Source organism: Zonotrichia leucophrys, chromosome 5 (genome assembly GCF_028769735.1).
Source record: "Zonotrichia leucophrys gambelii isolate GWCS_2022_RI chromosome 5, RI_Zleu_2.0, whole genome shotgun sequence".
In the NCBI taxonomy this organism is placed as follows: domain Eukaryota; kingdom Metazoa; phylum Chordata; class Aves; order Passeriformes; family Passerellidae; genus Zonotrichia; species Zonotrichia leucophrys.
The window spans coordinates 33918579-33936725 of record NC_088175.1 but is presented as its reverse complement, the minus strand read 5'-3'; the positions used below and the strand labels follow the sequence as shown (position 1 = coordinate 33936725).

Here is an 18147-nt window from a genome sequence, read left to right as displayed (position 1 = left end):
GATATTTGGTAGAGGTACCATCCAGACCAGGCTGAAAGTGCAGAATACAGTATCCCTTCAGTTCTCACCTGTACCTTATTGTAACTGGAAAATAATTATATAGTTACACATGCAGAAATGGGAGAACAAATTCTGCAACAATTTTCAAATATATTGACTCTAGTAGAATTTGAAGTAGTTCACTTAAAGCCAAAATTGAATTCTGTGAAAAGTCACCCAATTGATTCCCAGATCATCCCACTGAGATAATCCAATGTCAAGATTTCAGAGAAATCTCATTATGAAAGTGATCTGAGTTAAAAATAAGCTTTAAAAATAGCAGTACAAGTAGTGAAAGGATAGAAGAACACTGTACTGAGTATATCTGGAGAATTCTCCAGTTAGCAAAGGGAAAACACATTCTTGTCCAGAAAAATTAGCAGCCTACATGCTGCTCTGCCTGCATTCAAGTCCCAAGAAGTTCTGCATTGCACCTCCAATTACAGCAGATGGGAGTCAGTCTCAGAGGCTTAATTGAAAGTATGTTCTGTGAAATGTTTTCATTAACAATTCTTTCTCAGTGTGGCCACTTTTGCTTATTTGGTTTTGTTTCTCCTCAAAATCATCAAAGAAGACAAACAAAATGCTATTTTTTCTTTAAGCCTCAAGGAAAATAATATCTGTCAAATCTGCATTTACCTTGAAACCATTTTAAGTTCAAAGTGATCTGAACAAAGTTCCTGAAGAACAGAAAAGTCACTTCTGGATACCTCAATAACTGAAAACTGCAGTATTTTGAAGAAAACTCTCTTGATGTTTTCTTTAAATCAGCTCTTCTACAGAGGTAGAAGAATATATTTAATTCTTTATTAATTTTTTCTGTATTTATTTATTTTTGCCTGTATTTCCTCAAAAAGTTACTATAGTCTGACAACAAGATTTTGGAGTAACTTCTGGCTATAACTTGAACAATCACATTCCTAGGTTGTGAGGACTATGTTTGATGACACAGTTAACTCCTTAAGGATTCAGGCTTCTCTACAATTACCACCATGCTCCAGTTTCAAAATTAACACTATTGTGTAACTTCAGGAGTTACATAAATTCCTTTTGCTATGGTAAATGTAAAAGATCTTAAAAGACAAATAAATTTTTAAGGTGAGTTAACTTACTGGCAAGCAAATATCCATCGTTTTGAGGCTGCTTAAAATATTAGATTAACTTAACACTAAAGCTTCTTCTAAAAATACCTTAGAGCCATTGTTTAGAACTGACATAACAGTGAGGTCACTGCCCTGTAGAGTAGTCATAAGTGAATAGAAAGTAAAATTCTTCTCTACCTGTATCTCCGTTACATAAAAAATGCTCACAAAAGAAAAAAAAAAAAAAAAAGGTAATGAAGACAGATTTGCTAGTATGATGACACTTTCCTAATCTGAATTTTTACTTTTTTTATATGTTCAGTTTGTACCAGTTAGAAACATACAACTATCCACAAATTAATATTGGATGTATCTGACCAACACTTAGTTTTTTATTAAACATTTACCAAATGCTCAAACACAGTGAGAGTAAGAAAAGGCAAAAGAGCAAATGTTAACAATTGGGCTAAGAAGAATGGTGCACCTCACACTCCTCTGAATCTGTTCCAGGTCTGAAAGATTTCAAAGTGATTCTGTACACTGTGTGTGACAATCCTGTGCAACCAAACCACAACAAACAGAGCCGCCACTTTCATATTTACTCTCTGCAGGTTTGGTTAGTTTTCACATGAATAGATATAACTCTTGAAATCCAGTTCTGTCTATCAAAAAGCCTTTCCTGCCTTCCTCCAGAATTGATTTTAATATCATCCTAAGAATTGTTAAAAGGCAGGAAAATTCCCACAGGAAAAAACTTTGAGTCTGAACTGGGGGAGGGGGGGCAGAGAGAAGACTGATATTAAAGGCTTTTTTATGTTAAAGATTTTACATTTCAAATGTTTACAATGTTTGAATCACTCTTCTTTTGTATTCAAAAAAGAGTTACATTATTTCAATGGAAATAAATTACCAGTTTACATGCATCTGTCTAACATTAGCTGTTTATCACTAACAATAAAGCGAAAGTTCCTTAAGGCGTTGATTCTGCCAAATTTGATCTATACAGCTAGCTAAATACTCTCAGTTTTGTTGATCCAGCCAGCACTTGTATGTCCTAAGATTACTTAATTCAATCCAACAGGTGTAACTCCAGGTTATAAATAGAAAAATGCAGGTACAGTGAGATTAAGGGATTTGCCAAAGATACAGATTAACAGGATTAAGATTCAGGAGTTGCCAGTTTGAGTTTCCTTGCTTATCCCATATTTGCTCCAGCAAATCTAAGTACAACAAGGACAACAGAGAACAGAGGAAAATACTGACATCTTCTACTTGGCACCAAGAAAAAAAAGTTAAAACCCCTATTCAGTATCAGCTGTCTGACTAGGAATTGCCTTTACATACACCCAAAGCATGCCTATTATCAGAAATAATATTTCAACTACCTAAGAAGTAATTTAATTTATTTTAAATCAGCCTAAGACCTTGCAAAACAAAGCTCCAGGCCCTGTGTGTGTATAGGGATGCTCCAGGTTCATTTTTCTAACAGAGAAAGACAAAAGAAATAACAAACAAAGCTTTCATTAGCTTTATTATTTCTTTAAAAACCGCTTCCCTTAGTAACCCTGTTTATTTGCTGCATCTGCGTGTTGGGTTAGTGTGGCAAGGTTTTGGTAGTGGGTGAAGATGCAGGGAGGTTTGTGTGAGAAGTTTTAAGAAGCTTCACCCCCAGGTGTGACAGAGCCAATGCCAGCCTGAACCAAGAGCAACACATCCCAGGCCAAGGCTGAGCCAGTCAGTGACCATGGGAGTGCCTCTGGGATAACATATTTAAGAAGGGATAAAAGACCCCAAACTGCACAGCTGCAGCTGGAGGGAGAAGTGAGACTGTGAGAGAGAAACAGCTCTCACACCAAGCTCAGTGCACAAGGAGGGGCAGGAGGTGCTGCAGACACTGGAGCAGAAATACCCCTGTAGCTCTGGCGGGGCAAGGAGGTACAGAAATCCAGAGTGAGACTGAGCCTAGGAATAAAGGAGGGCTTGCTGGAACGTGTTTTTAAGATCTGGTTTTCTCTTTATCCTGCTCTTGATTTAATTGGTAATAAATTCAATTAATTTCCACAAATTGTGTCAAATTTTTGCCCATGACAGTAACTGGTGAGTGATCTCTCCCCCTCCTCATCTTGACCTGCAAGCCTTTAGTTATATTCTTGATTCTCCAGCTAAGGAGGGGAAGGGAGAAAGCAGCCTTGGTGAGTACCTGGCATCCAGTTAGAGTCAACCCAACGCAATCTGCTAAAGACAGCAATGTTTAGTTACCAAGAAACAGATAACAAACATTTTACTAGCCTTTTTTTCTTTAATATTAGTTCTGCAAGATATCTTAGCTGGGGTTCAAAGGAAATGCTTGACGAGATTATTAATTAGATTTCAGCAACCATTGATTTGTTTCTTAACTCCTCTAGTCTACTAAGATTTAATACAATATTCATTTCCCTTTGCTTTGCTTATGGGATACTTTAGATACAAAAGCTAGGGAAGATTTATAAGAGACAAAAAGCATCATGGAAAGAAAACTTTGATAAAATGTACTCATAAACTTTACTCATGATTCTTTATTTAAGAATATTGAGTGCCAGAATAAATTAACACAGCATCATCAGAAAGACACATTTTGTTAAGGGTTTAACGTACTGATCCAGAAAACAGAAAATGTTTGAAATGCAGAGTGAAATTTAATTTTTATGTTGTCTCTCCTCAAGCTCTGAATTCAGAGCCTCAATGAAAAGGCTGTTCTACCTAAACTCCTAGTGTAAAAAACAGGAGAAGGATAGTGACCAGAAGCCCATCTGAACTACTCAAAACCACCCTGTGGATGAGACACTCTCAGCTGACTACCAAAGAAGTGCATCAGATTTTGAATTTGGGCATCAAACTTGTATACTCGCAGGACAAGAGATGATGGACACAACCTGCAAAAAAGGGACATGCTTCAGCAGGTATTCTTTAGTTTTGGCTTTAGCTACACCATGCACAGATTCAACTTTCCCATGGAGCAGCCTCTTGAGAGCAAATGCCAAAATCCCACTTTGCTGAGTTTGAGACCCAGAGTTCAGCTTTTAAGCTTGTTTTTCCAGAAAAATAGCAAGACATGACATAGCCAGATCGGGTTCTAAGCTTCATTGTTTTACTCTTTAAATGAAAGAACTCAGAAGATGGCCCTTCACAGAACAGATATGTTTAAGAAATATTTCACTAGATATTGTATGCAACTTGCCTAGTAGACTGGACCTAAGGGGAAAGAACTGTCTGCTATTTTATAAGGTGGTCGGTCCCTTGAAGAGCAACGTGCTTGAACAAGACTCTACTAGCTAGTACTTTGAAGCTAAGCTAAAACAACAAAAGACTGCAACCTCTGTATAAAAGGAAAAGAGTCTGAATTTACAATAAGGGAAGATGAATAAAGAATATACTTCAGCATATAAAGTAGTTTCTATTTTGAGCTTCTTCAAAAGGGATAAAGGGATAATCTCTTGCCAATTTTACTTTAGAAGCCAGCAACTTCTCTGTACACCAAGACTGGCTTTCTAAGTGATACAGTTACCAGCTAAACACCAGACTGCTTATGCGCCAAGACACTTTCAGACAGGGTACACACTTTCAGACAGGTGTTGCACACACAAGAAATAACCTTACCCCCCTGAAGAGCAAAGAATTGTCAGGAGAATAATACTGAGCAACAATCCTTAGCATCATATACAACAACAGAGATGATGAACTCGATGACATATGTTAATTAAACTGATTTCTATCTTGCTGTAAAGACTCTGTTGAGAAAAGCATGTAGCAAAGGGGGCTGTAACATCAAACTTGGAAACAACTACAAATACATCCTGCATCATCCCACACAGCTCATGCACAGTGAGCCACCATTCTCAGTAAGAGAGTACACTCAAAACATTTTAAAAAAACCAACAGATTCTTACAATTTATGTAGACAATGTTGCTTCATACTAACATATGTGTATTTTCCTACTTGTTTCACAGTAAAGCAATCCTGTATCTGTAAAAAATATAAACTTAGTATATAAAATTGGAGTAATGTATCAAAAGGCCAAACATCTTGAACTCTGACTATGGGAACTTCAGCTAATTACTCCATTTCCCTGTCTCACTTTCTGGAACTGTTAAATGAAAATAGTACTGTCAAAAATTTTGGGAAGCTTCAATCCTTAATGTCTGAAAAATACCTGGAGATCCTTAGAGAGTAGGCACAGAAAAGTATTATCAATAATCATCATTCTGAAATTAAGACATCACATTTGAGGTCCTGTCCATCACAGAAGAAAGCCATGAAACACTTTTCAGCTTTAAGGGCAATTCTCAGCACCTTAAGGACAATTACACTTGCTCAGTCATTTCAAGGGTTTGATAAGAAAAGTTTCCAATCAAAGTAGACAGAAAAAAATAAATTCTTTCAGGAATAAGCTGCAATATTAACTACTGGTTATCCTAATCATGTTAACTAACATTTGCATTGCATTGTAACTTCACAACACACCTATCCTTCTGCCTCTGCCAACAGAATGAAGAAATACCTAACAGCAGCATGGGGAATGGGGATGACAAAGAAGAAATAAAGAAAAAGCTTTGTTTCTGATATCAGATAGTGATGCAGAGATAACTCATGCAAAAAGAACTGACAGCTTGACTTCTTTTCAGAAAATGTTTAAGTTATTCTGGGAATTATGTAAGGGAAATTTGAATGAAGACTAGATGAGCACTTGGAATATGTAATACCTTAACTCCAGCAGAAAGAGTAGAGAGAAAAGTGGTAACAGATAAGCAGATACCATAGCTGGAAGGAAACAAATATTTGACAAACAGATGATCAAAACAGAGATAAATAATAAAAAAATGGACAGGCAAAGAGCTGACTAGAGAAAGGGATGAAGATAGTTCTCAATGAGTTTGTCCTACAACACAAAGGAACTAAAGGGGAAGAGTTAAAATTCTATTCAGGACAATATTGCCTTTCCTGACATCTCTCCCTACCCTCTATGAAAATGAACACTTTGGAATCTCACACACTTGCTTTTCCAAACAGAAAAAAAAAAATTCTTCTCAAATGTTTAGCTTCCTTTAGGTTTATTGTGTACTTCATGTACTCTCCAGCCACCCTTGATGCTATGGCTTCTTCTACTGAGAAACACCAGGTTACTGCATTACAAATATTACCCAAGTCCTACTGGAGAATCCGTACAAATTCATTAAATTAGCTGACTATTTCCGGGTCTGAATCTTAATGCAGGAAAACCTCAGAGAAGACAGGATTTGACAAGGATCTATGTGAGCACTAGAATTAGCAAAGCTTTTATCCTACGGATTTTTGGGGTTTGGCTAACTTAACATTGCAGTCTAGAAAAGTGTGAACTTCTGTGTAAGCTTCTCCTGTGCCTGAAGCATTTCTAAGGTGTTTTTCTTTATACCTGAAAAACCATTTTATAAAAGTTTCAGAAATGTATCTACCTGGCAATTAGAAGGACCACAGCCCTGGATTTCAGGAGAGCATACTTTAATGACTTCAGAGATCTCTTTGGAAGAATCCCATGGGATATGCTCTAAGAGAAAAAGGGGTCAAGAAGTGATGGATATTTAAGTATCTCTTCATCCAAGATAAAGAAAGCTCCATTTTTCAACAGAGGTTATGAGATTCACGCTTGGTAGGATCACAGAATGCAACTCACCCTGAGACCAGTTTATGAAGGAAGGTATCACAGACTGTACATTACCACAGTCATGTCCTGTGACAAATTCAAAATGGATCAAGCTTAACTTATAAATATTACTGACTACATTTCATAACTCATTTGCAGATTACAGGTTTTCCATAGTAATACCTTATCCCCATTTCACAGTAGTAGCATATCAAAGTACTAATCATGCATGCAGATCACTTCTACTGATACTCATCTAGGATCCTTGAAAGGGGCATAACAAAGAGTAAGCCAACAATCCTTTGCATCATATACAACAACTTTATACCTGATCATACTGATTTAAACCAGACTTCAAGATGTTGACTGACGTAAGGCAACTTTTAAAGGATCCAAGAATTTCTGTACTTAATTCATCATTACACTTTAGTCAAATGTGGACATACTGAATGGAACCAAGGCCTCAAAACAAATTGCAAAGTAGGGACTTCCTGAGAGGTTTAAAGTTTCTAGGATCAAATTATCTTGCCTAACAAGAAAAGGCTTACTGGAAGAGTTCAGTAATATAGTTATAGAAACAGAAATTCAGTCAGTCTTTTTAACAACACTGGGGAAATCAATTCCTCAAAAGAAATAAATGGCACTCTCAAGCTTATTTTATTAAAATAACTGAATATAAAGCTTTTGTGAGTATAACTAATAGATTAAGTGGAAGAACCGGGGGCCAGAAATTGTAGTTGTGCAAATTCCCAATGAACAAACAGAAAAAAAACTTCTAGATATAGGTCAGGTCTGAATCCAATGAATGAGATACATATTGTAGAATCAGGAGCACACTATATAAATCAGCTGAGTTAATTTAGGAAAGCTAGGAAGTGAATGTGTAGTGATGGAAACTATAAATAATAAGACCATGAGAGAGAAAAGCTGAAGAAGCATCTGGGATGAAAAATGACAAAAATTATTTGTTCAGAGATTTTTTGTGCAGCTCGACAAAACATAGTTATTTCTCCAGTTAAAATGGTAACTCCTAATACCAAGGCTATGTTGAAGACTTAACTACATGTGTGAAGGAGAGTTCTTACTCTTCTGCTCATGCTGAATACACATTCTCCATCCTCAGTCTTCTTCCTCAGTTTGCAGCTACAGTGCTCACAGCAGCTCAACACAGAGATGCTCGAGTTTATTCCACAGAAATGAGCGCAGACACACCATCACAACACTCCCCTTATGTCCACTGATCTGCTGAGACAGATCAACTAGGCTCAGGCTGCTGTCAGAGCAATATAGCTCTGCAACATCCAGGTCCCAAGCTAGTATTTTGAGATAGTGCTGAATTGTACCATATGGAAACACAAACCCCAAGCTTAGTTGTCTATGTAAACATTGCATTATACAGCACAGACACACACTTGAAGCCAACAGCATGGGCAGAAGTATGCTTTAGGGCTTACAGAGAAGGGATGAAGATAATGCATTCCTCAGTTTAGGTGCTTTTATCTCTCAGGGCAGACTAAGAGCCAACATTGGGCTGAAAGCACATGTGGGCTTCACGGAGACCCTTCTCATAAAACCTCTTTGCAGAAAGTCACAGTATAAGGAATTGAGACAAATCAAGATTTTCACCTACTTTCTCTACTTCTCCCTTTCAACATCTCTGCTGCTGAAGAATAGGTCAGAAAATATCACAAAACATACTAATTAATGAAACTAAGGCTTCATAGACATTCTATTAGATGATCGCTTATGCATATGAAATATGCAGATCATCTTTCAAGACATGTCACAAGTGACAGAAGAGGTAGACCAAGTTTATTTAATATAAGAAACATGGGGCATTCAGAATCCCAGGCCAGGTCAAACAATCTAGAACCAGTTTTGTTCCAGGGAACTTCCCCACAATTTGTAATACTAACTCTTCAAGACTACATTGGAACCTAAAAAAGTCTTAATTAAAAAAATCTATTTCAGTTGGTTTGAATAGGAATGCTGTCATAGGGATGGGAAACTTGCCAGAAGACTGCAAAGCAAATAGTAATAATAATTACCAGTTGAATTTTGGATAATTGCTTAGCAGAATGCAACAATGATTACTGCTTATTTAAATGTTTTGCTCAACTGGGACAAAAAGTAAAGAACATATTAATTTAATTTGCCAATGACACAACCAGTGAAGAAGTGTCAAAAGACACAAAATAGCCAGAAAACATTAGAAAACAAACAGAAATATTTACTGGTTTTAAAAAAAATCTAGAGAGATACACATCTGGAATACTAAATTGAAAAAAAGCATTTGAATATTAAAAAGAGCTGGTGTATGCTCAAAGACAGCTGAAAAGGAAATATAATACTGAGGCGAAAAATAAACCCAAAGCAGATTAGACAAGAAGGATTTTCAGTGTACTACATTTAATTTCACAAACTGCCTTGACAGAATGGCATGAACTGAATTCAGGGAGAGACTAGCTGAAGATTCCATCACTGACCCACTTCTACAAATGATTACTGCAATGCATTTTAGATCTATGTAATGCAGACGTTTTAACTTACAATGCCTTGTAGATATATCTCACCATTTCTAAAATGTAATCCTCCACTTATTTCTGCCCAGCTACAGAAATCCTTTGTCATGATACTCCAGAGTCATGAGTGCTTCCAGGCAGAGCTACATTGGTAAATCATAAATAGCAACAGCTGTAACTGTAGCACGAAGGAACTATGACATGAGTAAAGTTAGAGATCAATCATTTCAGCCAAGGCTATTTCACTGCAGAATGAATTTCCAGAAAACACAGCTAACTTATCTTTAGGACATGCTGTGAGACCTCACTGATTCATAAAAGATTTCCTACAATAACATGGTATAAAAATCTGATTTAGTTTTAGTAACAAAAAGGAAAGGAAAAAAAATTCTGATATTTACTGTGATCATCAGTGTATTGTTCTAAACATTTCACTTAGCAGAGATTGGCTAAGCTAAAAATGAAGATAGTCTAAAAGCTTACAAAGGTGGGAGTAAAAAAAAGGCAGAGTAATTTAATATAAAGAATAACATATGGAAGCATTAGAATGATACTAGCAAAGAAAGGGATTTTGTAACCTCAGGAAAGTAATCTTGTCAGCAAAAATGCATTAAAATAGCATATTTCAAAACTGAGCTGGGAGAACAGTGGTCCATTTAGCTCTTTTCCATCTCCAAGTTACATGAATAATATAGATAAGACATTTCTTTACTTTTTGTAAGGAATCTAGCCCTCCTGGCAAACTGAAGTAGAATTAGTCATAGAGGCTTACCACTCTTCTCAATTCATGACATAGCCTGTGTGCTTGGTTGTGGTAAACCTCCCTTTCCACATGCTCCAGAGACAGCTAGACTTCCAATTTCCTAATTCAAGTGTGCAGAAACAAAGAGGTAGCCATCACACCATGTGATGAATGGGAAAGAAACCTGGTCATTTTATAAGATTTTATTTCAATATGAACAGTAAATGTACCTTTTATCTGAAGGGGAGGCAAGTGTCTGCAAAAAGGATTCTCAGGCAATACAGTCTAACATACTTTCTACAGCAGTTTTACATTTCAGTGCTAAATCTAAGGTATCAAACAACAGCTATTTTTGCTGGAAGCAGTTCTAAATTGGGAGGGGGGGGGAGGCGCAAAGACAGAAAAAAGAGAAAAGCTGTTGAAAAGCACCAAAGAAAGCTGGGGCTCTAGAAAAGAAGTGCCAATGGTTCTGACTGAGCTTTCTGTTCACTTCTCAGTACATCAGGCCTGGAACAAGTTTCTCAGTGCAAAATTTCTCTAATTGGCTGGAAAGCATTTAAGGAAAAATCTTTCTTTTTAATTAAAAACAGAGAACCAACAAGACATGAAAGCCATGGGGGCTGGGAGAGGCATATGTTGACCTTATGAGGCTTCACAGCAGAACTCTGCAGGGGCCGTTTAAACTGAGAAAGCACAGTTTTAATTAAAGAGTCCTGAGGAACAGACAATTCAAAAGAGCAGGTCAGATAGATTCCAAGAGGTCAATTTAAGCACAAGCAGAGGAAAAACAAGACTTCTGGCCATTCTGCCTTCCTCTGGGAGAAATCTGTTGCTAACTGATCATTATGCTTCAACAAACACAAGCTGTCCTCTAACCACCTCTGTGAGTGTTGTGTACCATTGGTACAAGTTAAAGGAGGGCACAAAGGGTTATAGAGAATGGGGTAACCGACTCACTGCTGACCTCTCACTAGTGGAGTTCCATAGGGCTCCATCCTATGCCCAGTTCTCAACACCTTCATAAACGACCTAGATGTGGGACTCAAAGGAATACTAAGTAAGTTTGTCAATGACACTAAACTGGGCAAATCCCTTTTCTCAAGGGCAGAAGGGCCCTGCAGAGAGACCCCAACAAATCAGAGGGCTGGGCATTCACCAACAATATGAAGTTTAACAAGGGCACATGCTGGATTCTGCACCTGGGATGGGGCAGCCCTGGATGTGTGGACAGACTGGGGAACAAGAGGCTGGAGGGCAGTGCCACAGGAAAGGGACATAGGGGCCTGGTTGACAGAAGGTGCATTATGAGTCAGCAGTGCTCTGGCAGCCAGGAAGGCCAACCCTGTCCAGGGGAGCATCAGGCCCAGCAGCACCAGCCAGGCAAGGGAAGGGATTGTCCCACTTTGCTCTGCACTGGGGCAGCCTCAGCTCGAGGGCTGGGGGCAGTTTTGGGTACCACAATATAAGAAGGGCATTAAACTACTATAGATTGTTCAAAGAAGGGCTACAACGATGGTGAAGGGTCTGGAGGGAAAGTCACATGAGAAGGGGCTGAGATCACTTGCTCTGTTCAACCTGGAGAAGACACTTAGGGGAAACATTGTAGTCTCCAGCATCCTCACAAGGGGAAGGAGGGGCAAGCACTGATCTCCTCTCTCTTGGTACCAGGGAAAAGGCTCGAGGAAGACATGAGGAAGACATGAAACTGAGCCAGAGGAGACTTAGGCTGGATATTAGGAAAAGGGTTCTTCACCCAGAGGGTGGATGGGCACTGGAACAGGCTCCCCAGGGAAGTAGTAACAGCAAGAGTCTGACAGAAGCAAGAGGCTTCTGTTCAAGAAGCATCTGAAAAATGCTTTCAGGCACATGGTGTGATTCTTGGGGTTGTCCTGTGCAGGGCCAGGAAATGCATTCAGTGATCATGATGGGTCCCTTCCAACTCAGGATATTCTGTGATTCTATCACAAGAAATTCTGTGACGTATTTTTCACCAAGGAATCTCAGTTTCTTGTTACTGGATCACATTCATCTGTTTCCTTCTAGTCCTGGTATCACATCCCCAATGCATGGAATCCCAGATATGCTTATGCATACTTGAAAATAGAAGTCTGCATCTTACTAAGCTTCTAAACCCACTGGAAAATCCTGTAAAATGGATCCAGCATATCACCAAAAATAAATCCTCTTAAGAAAAAATAAACAAACAAACAATCCCCCCAACCAACAAATTTTTCTTTACTTTTTGAAGTGTAACCATCACATTTATTGAAGCTAGTAAATTTCCCTTGTAGCCTCCAAACGAAAGGACTTTAAAAAGTCAAGGTCACCCCAACCCATCAAGTAACAGAACTAATATAAAAGAAAAATAACATAAAATATGCTAGATTTCTTCATGAAGAGCTATTTCCCAGTAATTCAAAAGGATAAGGAATTAAGTAGAAAAGTAACATCTACAGCAGTTTCCCAAGAGAAACAATAATGTTAGTGCATTTCAGTTACTGTATACATGGCTCTGCACACACAGAGATTGTTACATTTAAGCACTGCTTGTGTTCAGACAGATTTCTCTATTATTGGAAATTTGAGAACTCATGGCTAGGTGCATCTGCTTGGGTGAATGACATGCACATTCCAAGTCCAGGCATGGTCAAGACTGACAGACAAAGCAGTAAATTTCCCTGCATCAAGGAGGAACAGCTACCAGCCAGATTAAGCAATCACTTAACTTATTTGTGCAATATTGTCTACTTTTCTAAAATCCTAATTACACACTCAGAAGTGAAAATATGGGGGTTTGTGAGTTTGTATAAGCTCACAAAATTGCATCATCTTACATCATTAATATTCTCTCTTGCTTCCCTCCAGCCAGGGTACAAGCTTTGATGTAAGTTATTTATTAGGTGGACTTACATCCTCACAGGGTTGGTATTTATGTCGTTTATCAGGGATACCCTCCACAGATGGAGAAAATTAAGAAAAAGCCACCACCCACTCCTAAAACATGAAATTCAAATCTGGAATGAAATGTAAAGTAACTGAGAGAGGGGGAACAGCAGTAAACGCTTCTATGATAAAGAAATAAATAAAACCAAGAACAACCTAGAAAACATGGAAGTTAGTGAATGTACTACTTCTGACAAAGGAAGACAAAAGATGCTTTCATAGTTCTTCACAGACATAAATCAGTGACAAAGAATGGAGCAATCCCTGCTGAGAAACAAACCCAGAGAGAAAACTGGGGCAGATAAGAATCGTGCTGTAGAAAACAAAGGGTATATTTTCATCCCTTTCTGCACACAGAAATTCCATTGACATAAAGTGGCCATTTGATGAGTAACACTTCATACACCTCACACAGGGCATTGAATGCAGAAATTCTAGTTCGGGTCTCAAAAGCAACATTCCTATGTTAGCCCAAGCTATATTGCTACTAATTTCAGAAACAGCACAGTTGCACAGTATATAACCATAAGAAAAATTTCGTACCAGGACTCCATAACTTACTTACCTCCTTATGATGGTTTGACCCTGACCAGGTGCCTGCCAAAGCTGTTCTGTCACTCTCCCCCCCTCAACTGGACAATCAAGAGAAAATATAATTAAATGCTCATGAAACAGGGAGAGATCACTGACCAGGTACTATCACAGGCAAAACAGATTCGACTTGGGGAAATGAAATCGAATTTATTACCAATGAAAACAGAGTAGGATAGTGAGAAATAAAACCAAATCTTAAACTTTCCACTCAGCCCTCTCTTCTTTCTGGGCTCAACCTCACTCCTGATTTTTTTACTACATTCCCTCCCCAAAGTGACACAGGGAGACCAGGAAGTTTGCCACACATTGTCTCTGCCATTTCTATCTCCTTGCTCTCTTCCCCAGCTCCAATATAACATTCCACAGACACTCCTCCACAAACTTCCGCAGCATAATACTCTCTCAAGGGCTGCAGCTCATCACAAACTGCTCAGAGTAGGTCCCTTTCATGGAGCACAGTCCTGCAGGAATGCACTGGACCAGCTTGAGTCCCCCATGGAGTGACAAGTCCTGCCAGCAAAGCTGCTGCAGCATGTGCTCCTCTCTCTGTGGGTCCACAGGTCCTCTCAGGAGTCTGCTTCAGCACAGGTTTCCCATGCAAACACAGCTAAGAAAAAACATCTAGGTCTACTCTATTCCTGAGCGTGGTAATGACCATATTTCACCCACCACATTGCACAGGTTCAGCTTCTCAGTAAATGAGTTTAATTCTTAAGTGGCCATGAATGTTATGAGTTCCTCACACAGGTATAGTAAAAAAAATAATCCATAGCAAGTAAAACTGAAATAAAAAAATACTGAGGTTCTGGTTTATAATTATGACTAGAGAACCATAGAAATTGGACTAAGTGAAAGAAAATATTGACAGTAATTTATCCAAAGTGATGCATTTCTGTCTCTGGTTAGTGTAAAAAGAAAATGTATGTAGATGTATAAATATACAGCTAAACATGTAATATTTACCCAGACTAAAAGGTGAAGCTAGTGGACTTCAAAGTTAGGAAAATACACACTGAACTCCTTTTAGGCCACAACCAGAGCTTAGCAACATCCAGCTGAGCGTTTGTTCCTTTTTCTTCAAAGTACCTTGGTAATTACACTTTCTTCTATGGCGTTTTCCATACTCACATGAAACTACTAAAAGTTAAAGAGAAAGGAGATACTATGAAGCTAAAACTCGTCCATTCTTTTCAACAAATCCAGGTGTCCTTCATCTGGCTGAGGTTGGTGCTGGATAAATGAAGCCTGATGAAACCTTGCACTGAAAGTACTGCAGTGGATACTTTGCATCAGAGAGCTTCTTCTCAATTTTTCAATATGGTTTACCACAAACAGCTGCAGTTCTGCTGGATGACTTCTTCTTCACTGTTATCTCTAACTTCCTCATAGAAATATGTCTAGGAGTATACTTTTTTTTTTCCTGACTATGATCTGATCTCAAAACAGGTATGTCCTTACTGCATACTGTTAAATTAGTACTATATAATTTACTTCAAATCTTTAAAATATTATTCCTGAACTAAAGTAAATTATTTATAACATAACAAAGTACCTCTCAGTGGGAGGAAGGTGTTACAGATAGCATAGTCAGTTACTTCAGCAGCTTACTGCAGATTTTGCCATGTTTAACTGTGATTGCTTAATTGCCAAAGATCTAGATGGCACACAAAAGTCTTTATTCACGGTCTGGCAAACTCTGTTCATCAAAAGCAGAAGTGTTGCAAAGCTTAGCCAGAAGGCAAGGTTTTATCTATATTTAAGAGATGGTTCTAGTCTTTCCTGCAAGAAGAAATGAGTCTGAATAGCCTGAAAGAAATGAGGATTACAGTAAAAAAACCCCACCAACATTCATATTTGTACAGCAACTTTCAGTGTATTTGCTTAAAATACCAATTTAAAAAGTAAAACAAAACATAATTTTAGTTGCATGTAGTTACAAGAGTTTATTTTGAACTCTGGCCAGTTCTGTAATACCTAATATACCAAGTGGAATATAAGAATAGCTGGGCATGATAGCACAGTGCTGAGCATTTATTTTGGCACTGGAGCTTTTTCCTTGTGGGTCGGGTTGGGGAAGAGGTCACACAGCTGTCAGTGGTCCCTCTTCCACAGCCATCAGGATTGTGCAGCATCACCCAGCTATGGCAGGACTATTCAGGCACAGCTCAGGTGGCAGGGTTAGCTGCCCCACACCACTGAACCCAGCCTCCTGCAGGCTCCCAATGAAAGCACTCAGGAGCCCAGCTGGGCGAGAATCTCAGCACCCCCTTCCCTCATGCTCCACACCCAATATTCTAACCTTCTCTGGGTCCCAGCCACCAACCTCCAGCACATTTTTTCCTATCTATCTCAATGCACAGGCCCACAATGTCCTCCCTCTGATCTGTTGTTGCTTGACATGCTGTTCTGTTATAGAAGTAGCACTGGCAACAAGGTGCTTCTACACTGCTATATTCTGGGAGCCATTTTTAACCATTCCACAGGAAATGTGATGTTCTCTCCCCATTAATAATGTTAGAATATTAGAATGCAATGTGAAGGGTCAGTATTTGTAGTGCATGAACAGCCTGGCTAACGATTTTCATGTCAAGGTAACAGGACAGCAGCAGATGCTGGGATACTTGCCTCCATTTTTCCCCACAGTTCGGAAACACCTCCAGAAGGTCCGAAGAAAAGAGGCCCTGTTATGAGGGGTGGCTTGGACAAAGCTGAACTCGCGGAACAAGATGTGTGTTCCTTGCCGCACGCTGTTAAAACTGTGGACAGAAAGTCAAAACAACAATGTTAGAAAGCTGAACCAACATGAATATTCTGGGAACAACTAGAACAGCAGCAAGAAAACCACTGGCCATTACATTTTGTGAAACCAAATCTCCAAAGTTTATACTCATCTGTTCTCTAGAGAGAAAACTATTTGCAAAAACCACACATTGAATTTTAATTATAGGAATTAGAGGTTTGTGAAAGTAAAATTGATTCTAAAGAATCCCAGCAAGGAGTGTCCAAGACCCACTTATTTGAAAACAATCCATTGGAAAATGGCTTGCCAAGAGTAACTGTTGTTTATTTGACCAGAAGATGCCCTTTCTTTCAGTACCTTTGAACTTCACTGCTGTTTACATTACAGTTTTCTTTAAAGCCACAAAAAAATCCTCTTTAAGAGAAGCCTCAAGGTATCATTTCTAGGTTACTAAAAAATGACTATTGGATAAAATTTACTGTATAAAATTTACTGCAGTTGTGATGAAAATCTGATTGACACACCGCTAAACAACCATTTGCACTAATGCATTTTGAAAAAAGTAGTTGGTCATTATGATGAATCTTCAACACTCATGTTTTTGTATTTTAGTATAAATTTCTAAAATATGAGTTGTAAGCACTTTAGGCTAACTTATTATAGCAAACATTTGTCTTACAAAGGTTTCTCTGAAGTGCAAGAGGTTCTCCTTTGGGCATGGTAAAGCTCAACTTACAAGAACAAAAGAAATGCAAATACAAACATTATATACCAAAAGGTATAATGACAGGGTTGCCTCAAAGATAGATTTTGTGCATTTCACTTGGCATCACGCAAGTGGGACAAAGCTTTGAAACACTCCAGAGAGATCATTAAAACATTCACTTGGGACAGCAGCTTAACTCTCCCTCACAGATGAGAATTAATGAAAAGATACAAGTTTCCTTTCATCACAGCAGATCCTCTCCATAGGTAGCATCTCTGAAACAGACAAAATCTAGTGGTCAGTGTGAACCCTCTCAGTCTGCAATTTTAAATCACCTCTTTTAATATAAAGACTTTAAATCACTTTATTCTTCATAATACAGAAAAGGGTCTCACATTTGAAAGATAATTATTCCACACAGACTTCAGCAAAATTTGAGTCATGTAACAACTGGGTGTGGGTGTGGCGTGTGTGTGTGGGGAGAAGCCACTCAGTTTTTACAAAAGGAATCACCATTTCTCATTTTTAATATCCTGGTTCTCGAACATATGTGAGCAAACAGAATCTGTTGTCATGTGTTGAAAGGTAGTACAGAACATAGTTTCTAGCCCCCCTACCCAAAAGGAAATGTAAATAAAATAAGTACAATCGCCTTATGATTAAGAAACACTCATGACATTTGAATCCTGGAATCCAGGAATATTCTTCCTGTAAATATCATGGACACATACAGTATTTCATATTTATGAAACCTTATTCATGCAAAGTAAAGCACAACCATTGTCCCAAGAGATTAAAGTAAATAAATAAATCATGTGCTGGATCCAAATATGCCACAATTACATGACTATCATTGCAAGCAAAGAGTGTTCGTTACAAAGTGCTGTCACTCACTGCCTTAGAGTGAACAAGTTCACAGTAAGGTAAAGTAACTTGCAAAAAGTCCCACAAGATGCCTGTGACAAAACTGGAAATGGAATTTCAGATCTTCTCATCCCAAACCACAGCCTGTATGACTTCTTTCATTTCTGATCTGCATTGTTTCACTGATGAAAGACTGATGGAGAAAAGAAGGATACAGATGAAAAAGAAGAAAGTTGGTGTAACAGAAGAAGTCAGCTT

The 18147-nt window shown here is 38.4% G+C and overlaps 1 protein-coding gene across 3 annotated transcripts in view; it reads right to left on the bottom strand.

Annotated features, from left to right (window-relative positions):
• Positions 1-18147, bottom strand: part of CSTPP1 (centriolar satellite-associated tubulin polyglutamylase complex regulator 1) — a 79418-nt gene that overhangs the window by 38131 nt on the left and 23140 nt on the right. For all 3 annotated transcript variants that reach the window (XM_064714210.1, XM_064714212.1, XM_064714211.1), the window contains exon 3: positions 16205-16335. In XM_064714210.1, the coding sequence (XP_064570280.1) occupies positions 16205-16335 (131 nt within the window). The remainder of the gene's footprint in view (positions 1-16204; positions 16336-18147) is intronic.